The following is a 17,928-nucleotide window of genomic DNA, read 5'->3' as shown; positions in this document are numbered from 1 at the left end:
ATTCATCATCGCAACCGCGTCTGCAGGCACAACTGGACACAGGAAACGAGTGAACTGGAGAAGAGGAGTGGAGCGAGGACAGGCGAAGAGAGACGAGGGAAGAGGGGGGGAAGACAAATTGGCTACCATACCTGGCCAAAATCTGGCCAAACGCTCCTGTTAGGGGCCCGTTCAGCTGCTAAAGCAAACCTATGCAAAGAACACCCAAAATTTCCACTGCGTAGCGATGTTAATAAGAGCTGGTTAACCATCATAAACTATTGCTCTTTTTCTAGTCTTCCACATTACCATGCCCTTGCAGGAAGACACTTCTAGCATAGAGTGATTCCCGAGGAAACCAAGAGCTGTCTAATAGGAATCTCAAAGGTTTTTATAAGTATAATTCTCAAATATTTTTCTTCTTCAGGCATTTATTTTGCCCATTTTTGACGCACCAACATTGCTTGAAATGTCTTGAACCTCTACCGAATTAATTCCGCCCTAGCTCAACTTTGAACCTTGCATGGCTCCAATTAAAAGCCTGCAGTTATACATCCCTCCTCTGTACTGTACTGTACTAACATATATGTTAGAATATATGAATCGAATTAGAGCAATACTCATGTGACATATGCACAACCATGGTCAAATTGAGCATATTTAGCCTCATTTATGTTGTGCTTGTTATTTAAATCACAACCCTTTGGTCAGCCGGTATGCACCATGTCTTAATGCACACATACATGTTTCTTGATTGGCCCCGGCATCCTCCACAAGTGACCAGGTCACGGAGAGATTGGATTCCACCCACGGTGAAAGCCCCCGTCAGCCGGAGCCTCGCACTCCTCCGGAGAGGAGAGGCTCTTGTGTGTCAGAGGACAATGTAGCAGCCCCTTAGTTTTTTTATTAGGCCAGTAATATCTGCGAGTTCATAGGCTCTCATCCTCTGGCCCTCCAAAAACTGCTCTGCTCAAAGAGGCGCTCTCCCCCGTCAGGCAGGCCTCAGGGCAAAAAGCCGGCTCCCCTCCTCCATGTTCTCTCCCTGTCTGTGCTGACTTTCAAAGAGAATTCCTGCTGTTGTGTGCGTCCCAATTCGTAGTTGTTATATTCTTGTCTTCTGGCCTCGCAGATACACAACACCTTAATATGAATAGAGCAGCGGCGTTCATGGTCAGTGAGTACAACAACATATGCTCTGCTCAAGTGGAAAGATCGTGTGTTTCTTTTTGTTGGGTTATACATTCGTTTAGCAGGTGTCCTTTTATTTAATATAATTTCTATGTTTTTTGAAAGATCATACAAGGTCGATGTGGATAACTTAATTATCACGTAAGAAAGGTCTGTTTTGCAGGTCTTAAAGATGTGCAGGCTACTAAATAGTACACTGTAACCCTATTTTTATTTGTTGCTTTGTTGCCGGTAGTCTCAACTTTTTCTTCTTCACCTCAAGACATGTTGCAAGAAAAAAACAGAAGCGGGCTTTAAAAGTACCTTTGGTGTTCCTGTGTGTTTTCGAATATTACAAAGTGCTGTAATGAGAAGGAAAACAACAAAAAAAGGAGATTTTTTTTTTGCCTCAGAGGGAGATAGCGACTCGTCTCCTCGCTGTACAAGCCTGTAGGTTCACTTTTCTCTTTGTGCGCCAGAGCACTCCTTGGGACTCGAGCGACAGGGGAATTGGGCATGCTGAGCTACGCTGGTGGCGAGGTGCCAGCCTCCTGTGCCGGGGATATAAGTGAGAGGGAGGCAGGAGGCAGGACACGTTTCAATTAGGCAACAAACACCGCACACAGAGGATGGGGAGAAGTGGAAAAAACACCTCTAACTTCTCCCTTCTGACCTCTCCCAAAAACACACTTCCCTGAACCGCTCTGCTCCACCTTTTCTCTTCTTTTAAAATCGGAGGTGTCATTTTTTGTGGAATCCACATGGGAAGGACGGTACCGGGGGTCTTTGTGAGGTGATGCTAAGTGTGCCAGCTCGGCCTGCATGTTTCCATTAGATTGTCATGTTGGCTAATTAGAGAGCGGCAGCATGATTCACCTTGTTAATTAGGAGGACTTGCACACCATGTGCCTGGGGGCGGTGTGGGGAAGAGGAGCCCAGCCTCAGAGCCCGCTAGTCGCCTGCTTGCCTATGAAGATTCCCCTTCTCATCTACCTTTCACTCCTTTTTTTTTTTTGATTTGGAAATGAATAAATCATTGAGATCGTCCTCTCTCGGAGTGTGAATATCTGAGTTCTCATCTTTTCCTGGATGCAAATTAGGCGTGATCAATAGAAGGTGACGAGCGGCGAATCTAAATGTTAAAAAAAAGAGAGAGACAGGCAGAGAGAAGACTGCTAGACGAAGCACGCCGGCATAGAATGAGACAAAGCGAGAGAACATTTAAAGTAGGAAATTTTCCCTTAGATAAGCAGTATTTTTAATGATCACCACTCTCCCGGTGTAAGGCCGTCAGAATCTGCTTAACACTGATTTCTTGCTCCTTCATTAAACACTGCTCCTTGGCAAAATGTGAAGCGCAAATGTTATTATTTATAAAAATAATACTTACTTCAACGTAAAAGCGTTGAGTCTTTAAGACACTTTCAATTTATCCCTGTTTTTCACACAGTCTCCCTCTACGCTGTTTAATTCCTGCAAATAAGTTGCAGATGAAGAGGACCCGTAGGGTCATGATAGTGACACTCACATAATGACCTTAGCTCCAGGGACGACTGAGGGCTCTGAATAATTGGTCCTTGGCCCTGGAAACGCTTCTGACATACTCAGCTTCAGAGGAAACGGAGCACTCGGAGCCAAGACTATTAGCTCCATGCATGTATTTTGAATTCATCTCCATAGGTAAAATAATATCATCATAAACAGATTTACTTGAATATTTAAGGAGATTTATGTGCGTTGAAAAAAAGATGATGAAACAGAATTCCAAATGGATTTTTTTTGCATCTTTAATGCACATTTTCTATCTCAACGGATTTATTGTCTGTTATTCAAGAAGATTGGTATCCGCACAATAGTGCAAACACAAAGTGGTTATTATGATAAGTATCAATATATACTGGTATACATGGCAGGAAATGATATGCTGCACTGAATCTATGACTCCATTGTATATATTCCATAAATAAATATATATCTGTATACTGTATATTCAATTCAATTCAGACATGACACATACTGTATATTATCATATATTAATTATTTTATCTTGAAGAATGCTGCCACGTGTAATTACTGCGTTCTGTTGATGAAGTCAGACATGCTTCTATATCCAGTTGTAACACAAAGACTCGCCTCCATTAGCAGGTCAGAGCTGAACTCGTCTCTTTGTGATGTCTGAGTGCAGATGGAGAAGTGAAACCTGATTGGTTACCGCAAATGGCGCTTCTCCCTGCAGCAAACTAACTGCCAGGCACTTCACATGAAGAAAGGCCTCGAGATGCGGCTCCCAGATGTTCACGTAATGTCGGCCATGTGGGTGTCAGGTGAATGAGATCCATGGATTACAGACTTGCATAAAGCACATACGTGAAATGTCCACGCACTCTCACGTTAAGTAGTGGGAATCACACGCACAAGAAGATGTGTTTCGGATATACCGGCATTTGAAATTGGTATTGAAGCTGGGAAAAAATATCTTCCCTTTCATCTGACAAATTCCACTGGGCCTCATTCATGACATATTTGTACACACAGATTCGATCTTAACTCGTGCGTACACACTTACTAAGAACTTTATTTAGATGAAACAATGTTATTTTTTTATGCTGTCATAACCAATATTTACCAATGTGCACAAATTCTTTTGTTTTTGTGTCAAGTTGTTTGTCAGCAAATTGGGAATAATGAACAATTAATGTGAAAACATGATTGAAAATTTGACCTGATGATGGCACTAGATGGAAAAGTGGAAGGGGATCATCAAAACCGTAAGGGTTTATCCTCTGGGGGCCGTGAATGCAAAATTTCTTTGAAATCCATCCAACAGTTAATGAGATATTTCAGTCTGGACCAAAGTGGTGGACCGACCAACAGACCAACATTGCCATTCCAAGAGCCACGCTGCTAGCATGGCTAAAACTAATAAAATATTAAACACTCCTACGGGGTTACTAGTTTTGGTTTGATTTATAGTTAATAGCTGGAAAAAATATTATATCATAAAAAATATATATATTCTTTCTGTGTCTGCATAGCTGCAGGACATATGTGATGTAGATTTTTTCTGTCTGCACGCAGCCCAAAATGTATACATTATGTTTTTGATATTAGAAGGTACAATTTTTGGTGGTATTTTACATTCATTTGCTAGAGAGGTAACAGTAAATGAGGGGAGACAACATGCCATAAAGGTCACGGTTGGACTCGAACCAGCGTTGATGTGATTGCGCAATCGGTGTCTTACACTACCAGGACCACCAGAGAAACATGATGTTACGCCCCTCCCTTGAGCAGCCGTATTGGGGCGAACAACACTCCCACACTGACATACTCTACAGTAGATAAGAAATAGTTTAGACTGCCACCTGACATTGATGCTGACTTATGGGGAGCTGTTGGGATGCCAATGTCCAGTGGTACTGTAACTGTCTGTTCTGCTCCTGTTGCTCTGATATACCTGACAGCTGACAAACCTTTTTAGGCGTCTGGTTGTAAATCAAGATGCTGATTTTTATCTTTCCCACGTGAAGTTTTGAGTTGATAGAATGCCTGTCACATCCTCCAAGCCTTTACCTTACACTGCTGACACTGAATATCAGTATTATTGGTGTTAACACTGTGTTATAGTGTGTGTATCGACCACAACAGCAGAGTTAGTTTGAGCTGAACATTTTGCTGTGTATCAAACTAAAATCAAGGTACAGTCATAATTTAAAGAGACTGTTTTGTTTCCAAGAACAAATGATGAAACGTTTTGGTCTCAGCATTTTAACTAATATCCACCTACACACCATTACACAAATATAGGTTGGTAAAACTAGTACTTTGTATACAATATGTCTCTTCAGGAGCCTTAACCCTGGGTTTTCTGTCATATACTAAAATCATTTTAAATGTTTTTAGTTATTCATTTAGATGCAGCTTCATTCTTGTCAACATACTCCAATAAGCACTTTCCATTATATGCTATAGATCAACCTATAGGCTCACAGTGCAAAGGTTAGAGCCACCCTTGTTTACGATGTATGCACCCTACCAAGGCTCTTTAGGGGGGCAAAAGCATTCATGAAAAGGTGGCATATGTTATGTCTATATAGTGAGAGGCTCCCTGCTGTGTGCCGTTGGACCAGAGCTTTTTAGGGGGAGGGGGAGAGACAGACGAACTCCAAAACCCATGGTCTGGCTTTTATACCGTGGTCTTTGCAGGGCAGAGAGCCTCGTAGCTTCCTTCACGGCCCCGTAGCTGCGTGTGACGTCAAGCAGAGCGTGTTCTGCTCTACCAAGGACATCTGTCTGTAAGCGTCTGGGGGGCCGCGAGCAGCCCCTCAGGCCGGGAGGCGCGAGGAAGGAAGGGAGGGAGGGAGGGAGGGAAGATGGAGAGAAAAGCCTTTGTTAAAAAACAGCAGAGACGGAGAACGGCAGGTTGGCCATCATGGCTCCTGCAGCTCATCCTCCCTTTCACTCCAAGCGCATCAGAGCGCTCTGAGGTTCTTGCCGTCTTTTGGACATTTTTGCATCATAAGGGAACATAATTCTCTTTCTTTTGTGTTGAGAAAAAGCCCTGTTATTTCTCGTTTAGGTCTTCATGGACATTTTTTACCACTCTATTAAGGGCACAGAGCTTAAAATTAGACTTTTAGAAATTAAAAATGTGGGAAACGGGTAACTAAAAAAAACAATATTAGGATAGACAAATAGATTTGATTGTTTTAAGTTGCTCACATTCAGCCCAATTCACGCATGTTTTCTGAAATGTATTTGTTGTAATGTAAATTGCAATAAAACCAAAACATGCCCAGTAATGAAAATATTACTGATGTTTTATAACATTATTTAGTTTTTGAATTGATTCAGCAGCTGTGTGTTAAGCTTGCAAACCGGCCTTCTACGCTGCTGATCAATATTAACATCCACTGCCCTCAAACTAGAGGTCTTAGTCTTATTTAAATATGATTTTGGAAGAATCTTCCAGGACATAACTCCATGACATGAGCAATCTGAGGAATACATGTAATTTGATACCCAGGATCTGGATTATATCAAACATATTCAATTCAGATTCCTAAAAAAGATTTGATTTATTTTTGGAGGTGGGTTGTGGGTAATTTATGTTATATTTATTAAACATCGGATGATGTCATTTATTCTGAAAAGAGAGCTTTTACTTCTTGCAGAGAGTTTGTGTAGAAGCTTAATCCAACAGTGTATTTTAAGCTGTAATCACATTTTCAGATAAGGAGTGATTCTGAAAGCCTTGATGAAAACAGACCCTGATCTGGTTAATATCAGATTCAGAGTTTCACTGTTTGCACTTGCACATTGCACCATCATAGTGTATACACACTTAGCCAAGCACTCGACATCCGTAAAAGAGCTTTGTGCAACTGCGACAAGTGTTTCCCCAGAATATTTCCAGTTATTCCCCCACACTGACCATAACTTCATCACCTGACATTCTTTTTGCATCAAGACTGAAACCTCTTTCTAACAAAGCTGCAGATTGATTCTGTCGGGCATCTTTGAAAAATGTTCTACATCTCCTGACCTTTGCTAATAATTTGACTTTACAAGTTCCAGTTCCGTGCTTTGAAAGGGCATACAGGCAGACTGGAAGCACTGGTATTTAAGTGACTTTGGAACAGCAGATATTTATGCGGTACCATTGATCGGACCTGGCAAATGTATGCATTCCTCCAGTCTGGGATGAATCTCTGTAGTGACCTTTTGCAGTTTTTGGCGGCGATTGTGGCTATGGCTTAACATAGAGAGATTTTTGTTCTTGTAGGTCACAATTTTGATTTACATCAATATCAAAAAGATGCTCTGGGGGCTGGATGGCATTGTGACTAAATCTCAACAAACCCTGTACAGTTAATGACAGCAGTCTAAGAGCTGAAACTGTTTTGAAGGCAACGCGTATCCACATTCCTTCATAGCTACTGCTACTAGGCTACCTCATAGCATTTGTCCACCTGTGTGTGCCTAGATGAACATACTTTTATGTAAATGTTTGGATGAAATGGTAGTCGAAACAACTCCTAAGGGAAAACAAATCTATCAAAGCCTGGCCCCAAATCTGGCTCGTATCAGTTGGCGGTCATTAAAGGAAGGTAGACTCGGCGTAGTGGCACCAGATTGAAATCAGAAATCAGTCTCCCAGTGTCATGGCGGCCGTTTCACCGACTGGAAACGCAGACTGGAGGGTTGCAGATGGTAAAATGAAGTCTTCATTTATCATACAGTCATAAATCTGAAAATGCAGGCAGTTGCTGTGGGCGCTGGGAGCCCATGCCTGGTGCCAACTGCCAGGCAGAGATGCCGGCATCCTGGTGCCATCAGTGAGATAGCGGACCTCTCTCTCTCTCTCTCTCTCTCTCTCTCTCCTGCTCTATCGCTCTCTCCCAGCTCACTTTGCAGAGGGATTCTTTAAGGTCAGGCCTGGAGAGATTTGTGTGTTGTTTGTGGCAAAGCCTAATAAGGTTAGGATTTAGAACATTAAAGGGATAGTTTGAGTGTTTTGAAGTGGGGTTGTATGAGGTACTTATCCATAGTTAGTGTATTATCTACAGTAGATGATGGTCAGCACGCCCCCAGTTTGGAGAAACAGACAGGAATGCCAGCATAGAAGCAAAGTAATATACTGCTGTGGACGGGGGAAGAAAACTTATTTTAGCTACCTAAAAGAAAGGCCCATCTAAAAAAATGTATATCTGTTTAAGTGTATGCTATATTTAGAATATGTTCCGATTGGACACTGAACTATCTATTCTGTTTTTGTTAATGGACTCTGCTGGCTTTGAAGAGAACATAGATAAGTTTCACGTTCAGTTCAGTTCCCCGTCGGAAAGGGCTGTCTGACGGCAAGATAAAGCGGTGAAAATGTTCTAAATGTAGCGTACGCTTAAACAGATATTGATTTATTAGGTGGGTCTTTCTTTTAGGGAGGGATGGGTATCGTTAAGATTTTAACGGTACTACTACTCTTACCGATACTGCTTATTGATCCGATACTTCAACGGTACTGTTAACGTTTCTTTTTTGTTGTTTTTTAAGAGAAAAAAATAATCAAATTAATAACAGAATCATTATTGCTTTATTTTGTCATATATATATACTGTATATAAATTAACATTCGTGTAGCAACTGCAACAGCATTGTTTTTAACAAATCGCTTATGATGATTAAAATGTAAAATGAATAAAATAAACAATTATTTATGGTATATGGAACGGTCATGTTTTGAACAAATCACTATTATAAAACTATAATGTGATGATGGTGGATGGGACAACGAGGGATGAGCTAGCCTGTCAAAAATGGGGCATTTCTTCACCCGTATCTGATGCACTTTCGCTAGATGTTTTGACAGATTGCTTGTGTATCCGTCGAACATTGTCTGCATCGACACGACTGAAGTATAACCACACTTTCTCCGGTCTCTGTGTGTCTGTGTGTGAGTGGGAGAGAGGCAGAGAGAGCTGGCCCCGCCCCTCACAAACAGACGACAAATTAGAAACAGAGTTTGTGCGATCCAAGGTGCAAGATAACGTTAATGTAGGAAATACATTTTCTTAATTTTCCAATACCAACAGCAGAATCTTTAACGTCGGAGCTTAACGATACAACGGTTAACAAAAAAATTTGCCCCAGGGCTTGTTTAGTACCAGGTTTTGGTGCCCATCCCTACTTTTAGGTGGCTAAAATGTATTTTGCTGCCGTCCCCGTCCACAGCAGTACATTGCTTTGCTCCCGTGTCGGTACTCCTGTCTATTTCTCCAAACTGGGAGCGTGCCGACCGTCATCTACTGACTACTACACGGACTTTGGAGAAGAACCTCATACAACAACACTTACAAAAACACCCGAACTATCCCTTTAATGCTACATTTGCCATATGGACAGGGGCAATAATCATCTCCACCCTGTTAGCCACATCCAGCCACGACCTCCAGTTTCTGACTCCCTTAAACCCTCTGTCTCCATTTACATACTGTTAAGAGCCTGATTCCTGACTTGTCCGTAACATTGCCACTAAGTAGTATTTGTTTTAACTATCCATTTTTTACCACCATCCATTTTATAAAATGGACAAATAAATGTGGTTTAGATATTCAGCTGGTTGGCACCACTGCTATTATTTCCCCTACTTTGTGTTGTCAGCGCGTTTGAATCTTTCAACAGTTCCGCCGTGCTAAATGTGAAGTGGCAACACCCTAAAGGGCATGCCTTGCCCGGGGGGTTTTAGGGAAAAATCAGAGGCAACTGCATGCACATTTGAGATCAGACTTTATACACCAAAGCAACCTTTTACAGAGCGCCATCTGAAAGTAACATGAAATTTTTCCCCACGATCAGACAACATACGTGCCTCACACAAACACCAGCGCCCAGCGCACACATGCTGAGAGATAACATAAAAAGAACATGAAAGACATGAAAGCGCACATTGATTGTCCCTGTTCGCTTCAACCGAGGCCTCTCTCCCCCAGCGGGCAGGCACGGAGGCAAGCTGGTGGGTAGGCATTCCCTGTGCTGTGGCCAAGATTGATAGGCACGTGTGTGTGCGTGTGTGTGTGTGTGTGTGTGTGTGTGTGTGTGTGTGTGTGTGTGTGTGTGTGTGTGTGTGTGTGTGTGTGTGTGTGTGTGTGTGTGTGTTTGTGTGTGTGTGCGTGTGTGTGTGTATACTGTGTTTGCATGTTGGAGGGAGTGCTGACACCCTCTGTGCCATGGCCCCAGGCCCTCACACATCCACCCAATAGAAAGGGCAGCTCCCAGCGACGCTGGGTTCCCCCTCAGCCCCGCGGCTAGACATGACATTACCTTGGGCAGTGCCTCCCTACAACCTCCCCCTTTATATATCACAAACTGCAAAAATCACAATTGGACCATGTGACTGCGCACACACTCGGTCTTTGACAGGAGCGCTGTTAATGGCTGACAACAGGCTTCCATTTTGTTTTGGCTCAGGAGAGCTTATACAATACATGATTGGACAGATAGATCTTTCTATTTTACAGACGTAGATTTTGACTTAAACTTTTCATCCTACTCTCATCGCTCACTCGTTCTCGCCAGGTCTTACGGCGCTCTCAAATATGACAGTTTTGATGGAAAATGCTCTTAAAATCTGAAATTCCGAATTTTGGTGTCACATGTGTGGCTACAAGTAATTGTCATTGTGTCATGGTTTCATATACAGAGTGATAAAGAAGTGTTTTGGAGGTTTGGGACCGTCAGTACCACCAAGTAAAAAAAGCAAGCTTATTGATGTTCTGTATCACAGATAGTTATTTTTGCTGTGAATGTTTGTTATTTATTTGTTTAATGCAGACTGAGGCAATCCTTCAAAGCCACCACATACAGGACATGTTTTAGATTTATACATTAATCAAGGGTTGTACGTTTTTGTAAGGTTTTAGAGACATTAAATCCACTTGAATTTGTCAGGATGGCACTGGGTCACTGGTGCATATTGATACCTTGTACTCATAGACTGTATACAAGAGGTTGACATAGTCACCGTGACGTCACCCATTGGTTTGTTGACTGCCGTTTAGAATCCTCAAGTCCAGCATTTGGACCGTCGCCACCAGACGGGACACGAGAGGGTGGAGCTAAGTACAACCGAATGCTGAATAAGACATTTTTAGACGACCAAAATGTTACAATTAACTTTCATGAACTGAAAACACACTGTGAAAGGGTTAAAGTTGTACGACCAAAACACGGACAACATCCAGTCAATCACAAGGTAGCCACGCCCTAAAGCATACCCTGCTTTATGGTTTATATGACTCTAAATGGGAACATAATTTACTAAATAAACATCATGCAGTATTGAAGAAGACTTGAAACTAGCGATTGAGACCATAAACTCATGTTTACAATGTTTACTGTGGTAATAAATCAAGTGAGAAGTAGGCTCATTTTCTCATAGACTGCAACCAGAGGAGTCGCCGCCTGCTGGCTATTAGAAAGAATGCAGGTTTAAGGCACTTCCGCATTAGCTTCACTTTCCAGGACCCAGAGGTTGCCCACTTGCACATGATGTACTTACTAACTCAAACATATGCATGTGATACTGAGGCAACTCTACATAAATAGTGCAGAGGGTTCGGTTATTTTCTAATATTTGTGTTGTTTTCAACAGATGCAGCAACAGGAACTGGCACAGATAAGGCAGCGAGATGCCAACCTTACAGCACTAGCAGCCATTGGACCCCGCAAAAAACGTAAAGTGGATTCACCAGGGACAACCCCATCAGGGACCGAGGTAAGAAGAACTAAACTCACTTAATGGCTAGATTTTCAATTTGTTTTCGACCATATATAGTTGTTTGTGCAGGGTTCAACCTTAATGTTGTCTTTCAGGAATCTACTGGCCCAAAGTCAATTTTTACTTGCCCCCATACAAATTCTTTTCTTTATTAGCGGTTATCAAATAACAACAAAGACCAAATTGTCATGTTTGTCAGGTGCTAATTGCAAGATTGGGAGCATTTCTATTGCCTCCACACGGCTTTCAACATGGCGACGGCTAATGCTAAGAGCTCTAACAGTGGAAACAACGGCAACAGAGAGCTAACAGTGTTAACCTGGGGGTTAACCAGAGGGTGGGTGCTACGCTTCCGCAATGGCGCTGTCGGTCAGGTTGGGAGAGTGACTTCATTTTCTGCTCAGGTAGACATTACTCCACTATATCTTTATAAAGCAAATAGTTGTTTGATGCTATATTAATGCTCTGGATATCGTATAGAGAACCTTTAATCTTGATTTAAATAAATTAATCTGGAATTTCGGCCCCATCCTCTAACGCCACCCAACTAAACTCCTGTTTTCAGGACAATTGAAATGCTCGTTTCCGCTTCAGCTCATAAGCTTTGTCTTTACCCTCCTCCTTTTTCTTGTGAGTGCCCGATCGGTACAGCGAAGGTGCAACTCTCATCAGAGAGAGACGGAAGAAAGATGGCTCACTCCTTAGCTGCTTCCATTATCAACTCTGGTAAAAATAATGTGTTAATTCTTTTTTTGCCTGATCTGGCAAGTGAGTTGCTAGATTAATTTGCCATTTTACTTGCCCCTTTACTTGCCCCGGGCTAGCGGAAAATCTTTATTCTGAGTTTTTTTCTTGCGGTATATTTTTTGGTGTAGACAGTTTTCAATGGTAATTTCCATGGCCTTGTCATCCCTCACTGTGTAGTAAGTTCAAACATGGAGGGATGCTAGATATGCAAAAAAAATGAGTCACTGAATATCTATCTCTATCTCAGTGAATAAGAAATAGAAATCCATTACTGAAGGTAAAGAAGTGGTTTCCAATTCCAGCTGCTGGGAGGTCGAAGGTTGTTACTCCTCTTAAGCAACACACTTTGAAAGAAGTTTTTGTTTTTAACGCAGGATATTCTCCTGAATCTTAATTACTGTGCTGTTGTTGAGAGATTTGGTGTTGTACATCACTCACGATACACAGAATGCTCCAAACTTGTCATGCATCTGTAGGTCAAGGTTTTTTTTGGTAGTCATGACATTATTTACATAAGTGCAGTGACCGACATTGCTCCTGGGACAGTTAATCAATAATCTACAATCGGCTGTGGTATTGTTAGAGATTAGGCAAAATCACAGTTAGCTTTGCTGGCTGCCCAATACAATACAGACAGCCTGCTTTGTGTTTAGTTGTCCCCCCACTGTTCCCTGATCATTTAGCTTACTTTATGTGGAACTCTTGTTTACCTACTCTAGTTTTCCGCCTGTTTTATTCATCTGCCTAATAGCTATTGTCATGAATTCTTATACATCAGTGTTCAGCAGCACGTCTGGTTACACCATTTTTCACCGATTCAGAAACGAGTTTAGCACCTCCGTGCAGCCAGAAGAAACTCATAGCAGGCCAGTAGCAAAGATTTTCAGATTACACTGTAGTGAAAATTAGTAGAAGCGGAATCCTGATGGACGTACAAATTAAATGAAAACTAAAACATAAATTATTACTTTATATTATTGCATTAATTTATATTATCTATATAGACAGAGCCTCTGTATGCTGCTGTCTTGGCCTCATCTCCTGATAAAATAACGTGGCATCTTTTGGTGGAAGATGTGATCACTTCACAGTCCACTCTGTGGGGCTTCCTTTCTGCCAATAGGCTTCTGTTTAAATGCTTTTTCAAGTTCATTTAAATTCACACACAAAAATTCCTTTGATCAACCCAAAATTATATTTGTTTGTCTGTTCAAGTTTTTATAGTGCAGTAAAAAAGCAGGCTTACTGTTTTAGAGGTGAACATCGAAATGAAGTCGACTGAGAATACATCAGATGTCGTAAAAATGGAGATTGGAAATACAAATTAAACTCCCTGAGGGAGTGTGACCCTAACCTCTCTAGCAGTTTTCTCTTTGGCTGACTAGTCAGTTGTCACGTAGAAAACACTGACAGCTTGACATGTTAGAGGCTCTAATGTTTGCTGAGGTGAACATGTGAAAGGATAAAATTGATGACTGTAATCTACCACACCATAATATTTTTTTTTCTGCAGTCTAACAACATTGTAAATAGATAAATAACTGGTTGATTGGTTGAGTCTGTGTCAGACTAGTAGTTAAAATCAGAAGCTGAAGAATAGATATGAGTTTAGAGCAATGGATATAATAGAGGAAAAGAGTAATATACTGCACCCAAATAGGATATAGAATAAGCAATATAAAGTCCCTTTCCCACTGTATAAAACCCCCCCTAACATCTGGCTTTTGTCTTAAGTAGGAAAGGTTACAATCGGCTTTCATTCCCGGTACAATGCAATTTTTTGGTGCTATGTGATGCGCATTGAAGTGAATATATAATTAATAAAATCAACAAGGATTTGGAAAATTATTATAATTTATTTCCATACAAAACATACAATGTTAATATGCTCTCCTCAAAGCCACCAGACTCCAGTCACACAGCAGTCATTTTACCTCGCTGATCGTCGTAAAACACACTTTATTCAAACTCGACACAAAACACAATAAAACTCATCAAAACCGTCTTTGTTAGTCTTTTCCACTGTTCCAAAAACCACCAACTCTGGTTTGAGAGTTTGAAAGAGAGACTGAATAAGTAACATATAAAAAAGAAGTAACCACCGCAACATTTTCACTGTTTACTAACCCTGCTTTTGGTGCCGGCCGGCGCGTCTGTGACGTCAAACGTGACACACCAGAAAAAAAAACAGAAAGGCATACTCGTCTAGGATTTAAAGGAGTTTATTGCCTATTGTTAGTGTGTTTTCCCACGTTTAAAAAACCTGCATATACATGCTAATTTTGGGTGTAAAAAGGAGTATTAGATACCTACATAGCCCAAAAATAGAGAAAACAGTTGGAAAAAGAACCTGAGCTGCTTCACTTGAAAGAAGCCACAGTGGGTTACTATCATCCTGCATTAAAATATTTTACTGTTCAGCTGACCAAGTGAAATGATTGAAATTAATATTCACAACTCAGATGAGAATAAGCAGATGCCTCGCCTTCATTTTATTTCAGATTTACACGTTCATATTTGGCCACAGATCACCGATCGAGTAAGAATCCGGTTCTAGTTTGGCGTCCTTATTCCCACAGAGTCGAGCTGATTGTGTTTCTCCACCACTGAGGCTGTTTGGTGAGGGAGCTGTGAAGTGCACTGGTGGGCTGGCGACACAGCGTGCAGCCCTCTGAACCATTGTTCTCATGTTTATTCATCTACAAAGTGGATGAAGATGAACAAATCTGAAATCTCTGACTAGAGTCACGAGCCAATACCTTTCTGGAGGCACCAGGGAGCGGGTTTGTTTTGTGGACGGGGCTCTCTGTCGGTCTCCCTTCCCCCTACGGCTTTAGTTTTTAGAACCATTGTTTTCCTAATACCACATATCCTCTTCATGCTTAACCTGTTAAGCACTAGCCAAGTTTAGGAAATCTGTCTAATAACCCACTTTCCACAATTTAAGTTGGTGAACGTGACAGAGATGGTAGGAAATATCTGCGTCTGGAGCATGGTGACATACTCCCATGTGACTTGCCTGGTCTGTTTTTAATTAAGCTGAACTGCGGTATTATAAAGAACCGTCTCCTGTTTGAGTTAAAGCAGTGACTTGAGTATCATATTTCTCCGGCACAGGGTCATACATGAAGTCATGCACAGTTGCTGTACCCAGTCACATTTCCCTCGAGGCAGCGGGGGGAAACATTTAAATTCCACATATTCATCTGTAAATATGATGAATCTAAAATAAGCCTGAATTTTGAATGTCAATTGGTCATTTTAATAACCTGCTTATCGAGTTGCATCTTCACATCCTTCGCTTAGCAACAATATGCTGCAGAGGAGCATAGTAATGCACCCGGTAAAACAGCATAAATAACAAAATAAAAGCATTACTTCTGGTCCTTGAGTGCAGTGCCAACCTCTTTCAGAATGTTTTACCCTGATGGGTATTAGCCCGCGACCTTCTGCTGCTTTCAAAAAAAGCTGCTTTCTCAAACTGCTCTCCCAAATGCAGTTACATAACATAAACATGAATATACATTATGCGGGAGTTGTTGTCTTTTTTTCTATATTTTTTTAATGTCCTGTTCATGTTTAATTAGAGGGGCATAATGAAGTGAAGTCGTAGCGCGCCCCTCCTCTGGAGTGATTGCGGAGGGGGCGGAGGAGGAATCTTAACTTATTTTCACTTCGTTTTCACCTCCTCACATTTCTTCATTTCACATGGGCTGGAAGCGCCCGCGGCGTTCTCTTTCCCTTCTCCAGAGCAAAGTGAATGTGACTTTTCTAAGGGGGTCACAGGATGCCTGGAGGCCTGTGGGTGTTACTGGACTGTTGCCTGCTCTTAGCTTCACTGAGGGGCTTGTCATAGATTTCATCTCCACAGAAATGAGCCGGGGGGCCCTGGCCAGGAGCACAAGCAGCCAACGTTATGAAGGGCCCATGCTGATTATTTCCCTCTGACATCGCATCCTGAGCTTTCCGCATTAATCCCAGACAAAGGCGGCCCTTCAGTGCTGTGCCAGAACTCAAATTAGGATCCAGATAATGGCCTTGTTGAGATCCTGCTCTGCTCACTGAGAAGCAGAGCTCCTGTTGAAATCCTCCTCTTCAATATTCCTCCCGCTTGTTCTTTTCCTCATCGGACCACCTTTCCGCCGTGTTCGGACTGTGACGGAATTCAGGTGACACAATTTTGCTCCGTTTCCGCGCAACCCGACCCCCACAGGCCCCCCCATTCTCCCACCTTTAATTTGATGGTGGCTTGGCCGGGCTTGGGCCTGTGCCTGGATGTGGATCGCCACGGGCTGTGAAACTGATAGCCAGTCAAGACTGGAGTGTCTGTCTCCAGCCTGATCTAGTCTGCGGGAGGGAACAAAGGGGGCCTTACAGGGCTCCGCAGGGTGGATTAGTTCCAAGGAGCCAATGGCTGGGGCTGCTGGCTGGCTGGGCGGCTCGCTGGAAGAGGGCCTGCTGTGGCCCCAGCGGTGGGTCACTGCACAGGCAGGGGCCTCACAACGCAGACCCCCCTCCAGCTCAGTAGTCCCCGAACCCTCCAATCAGCACATACAGGCTTTTGAAGTTCAGCACAAAAGTCAAGGGTGAGCCACCTTGAAGAAGGTGGAGGGATGAAGCGCGGGGACAAAGGGGCAGATGAAGGAGGATGGAAATGCCCTCAAAACATTAGCTTGAAGATGTGGACACTAATACTATAATGCCTGATTAAACAGTGTTGAGCTATTGAAAAAAGATATCTTAATTCCAAGTGTATGTTTACTTCTTAGGCACCAAAAAACACATCTGTAGAAAATCACTGCGAGACGCTGTTTTTTCTTTAATTCTTTCTATTAGCATCTATACAGTGCTGCTGCAACTAAAGTTTACATGAGGTGGTAGCAGCTTATACATAGATATACTCTATGCTCCTCTATAGCCACATCAGTATTTGTATATTGTACAGAGAGGAAATAAAAATGGATTTTTAGTTCATTGAATTGTGGATAGAGGACAGTCTGTCAAATAGAGCTTTATTCCCAACGATTATTCCATCACACCCTCCATATTCTGTCCTTTCGCACATTTAACATTATTTGAACACTTTACTGTTTCATTTCCCCTCATCGATTTCTCTGTGTTATGATCTCCCCTCTCCCCGTTCGGTGCATCTCGACTCCTGTGTCGCTAGCTTTATGAAAAGACAGATAGAGGCTCCTCCGGTACATCTGAGGTTAGCATTAAAAGGTTCTGCGATGTAAAATGCGCCTCGACGCACAATGTCCTGCAGTGTTGAACATGCTCAGAGCTTTGAAACATCCTTGACACATTTACGAGCTCAGAGTTATCATCCCGGCGCTCAGGCCATTTATCACATCAAAGCGAGAGCTTTGTTTGTTGACGTAAAAAAAGAAAAAAGCAACAATATCAGCTAAAATTGCCCCAGTTGGTGCAGCCACACCGCCTCTCCTCATATCTGTCTCGACCAGGCGCAACGCGAGGGACAAAAGGTAGGCGAGCGATTTAATAGTGAGCGCAGTCTATTTTTCCATTTGAATTCATTTCACCTTCTTTCTTTGAGGCTGTAGATCAGAAAGAAGGAGTGAGGCAATAGAGTGAGAGGCATGGGGAGAGAGGGGGAAAAGCACAAGGAAAACTGATGCCCTTTCCTCCAGCTAAATTAACAGGAATCACGTGGAAAACAATCTGAGTCTCCAATGAAGGAGGGAGGGGGGGGGACCATTAAAATTAGCCCCGAGCTATGGACTGCACCCAATATC

The 17,928-nt window shown here is 42.3% G+C and overlaps 1 protein-coding gene across 3 annotated transcripts in view; it reads left to right on the top strand.

Annotated features, from left to right (window-relative positions):
* Positions 1 to 17,928, top strand: part of LOC119476974 (transcription initiation factor TFIID subunit 4-like) — a 96,410-nt gene that overhangs the window by 54,613 nt on the left and 23,869 nt on the right. For all 3 annotated transcript variants that reach the window (XM_037750724.1, XM_037750711.1, XM_037750719.1), the window contains one exon: positions 11,297 to 11,419. In XM_037750724.1, coding sequence (XP_037606652.1) covers positions 11,297 to 11,419 — 123 coding nt within the window. The remainder of the gene's footprint in view (positions 1 to 11,296; positions 11,420 to 17,928) is intronic.

This window comes from Sebastes umbrosus, chromosome 2 (genome assembly GCF_015220745.1).
Source record: "Sebastes umbrosus isolate fSebUmb1 chromosome 2, fSebUmb1.pri, whole genome shotgun sequence".
Lineage (NCBI taxonomy): Eukaryota > Metazoa > Chordata > Actinopteri > Perciformes > Sebastidae > Sebastes > Sebastes umbrosus.
Note: the sequence above shows the minus strand (reverse complement) of the source record. Positions and strands in the feature narration are given on the sequence as shown.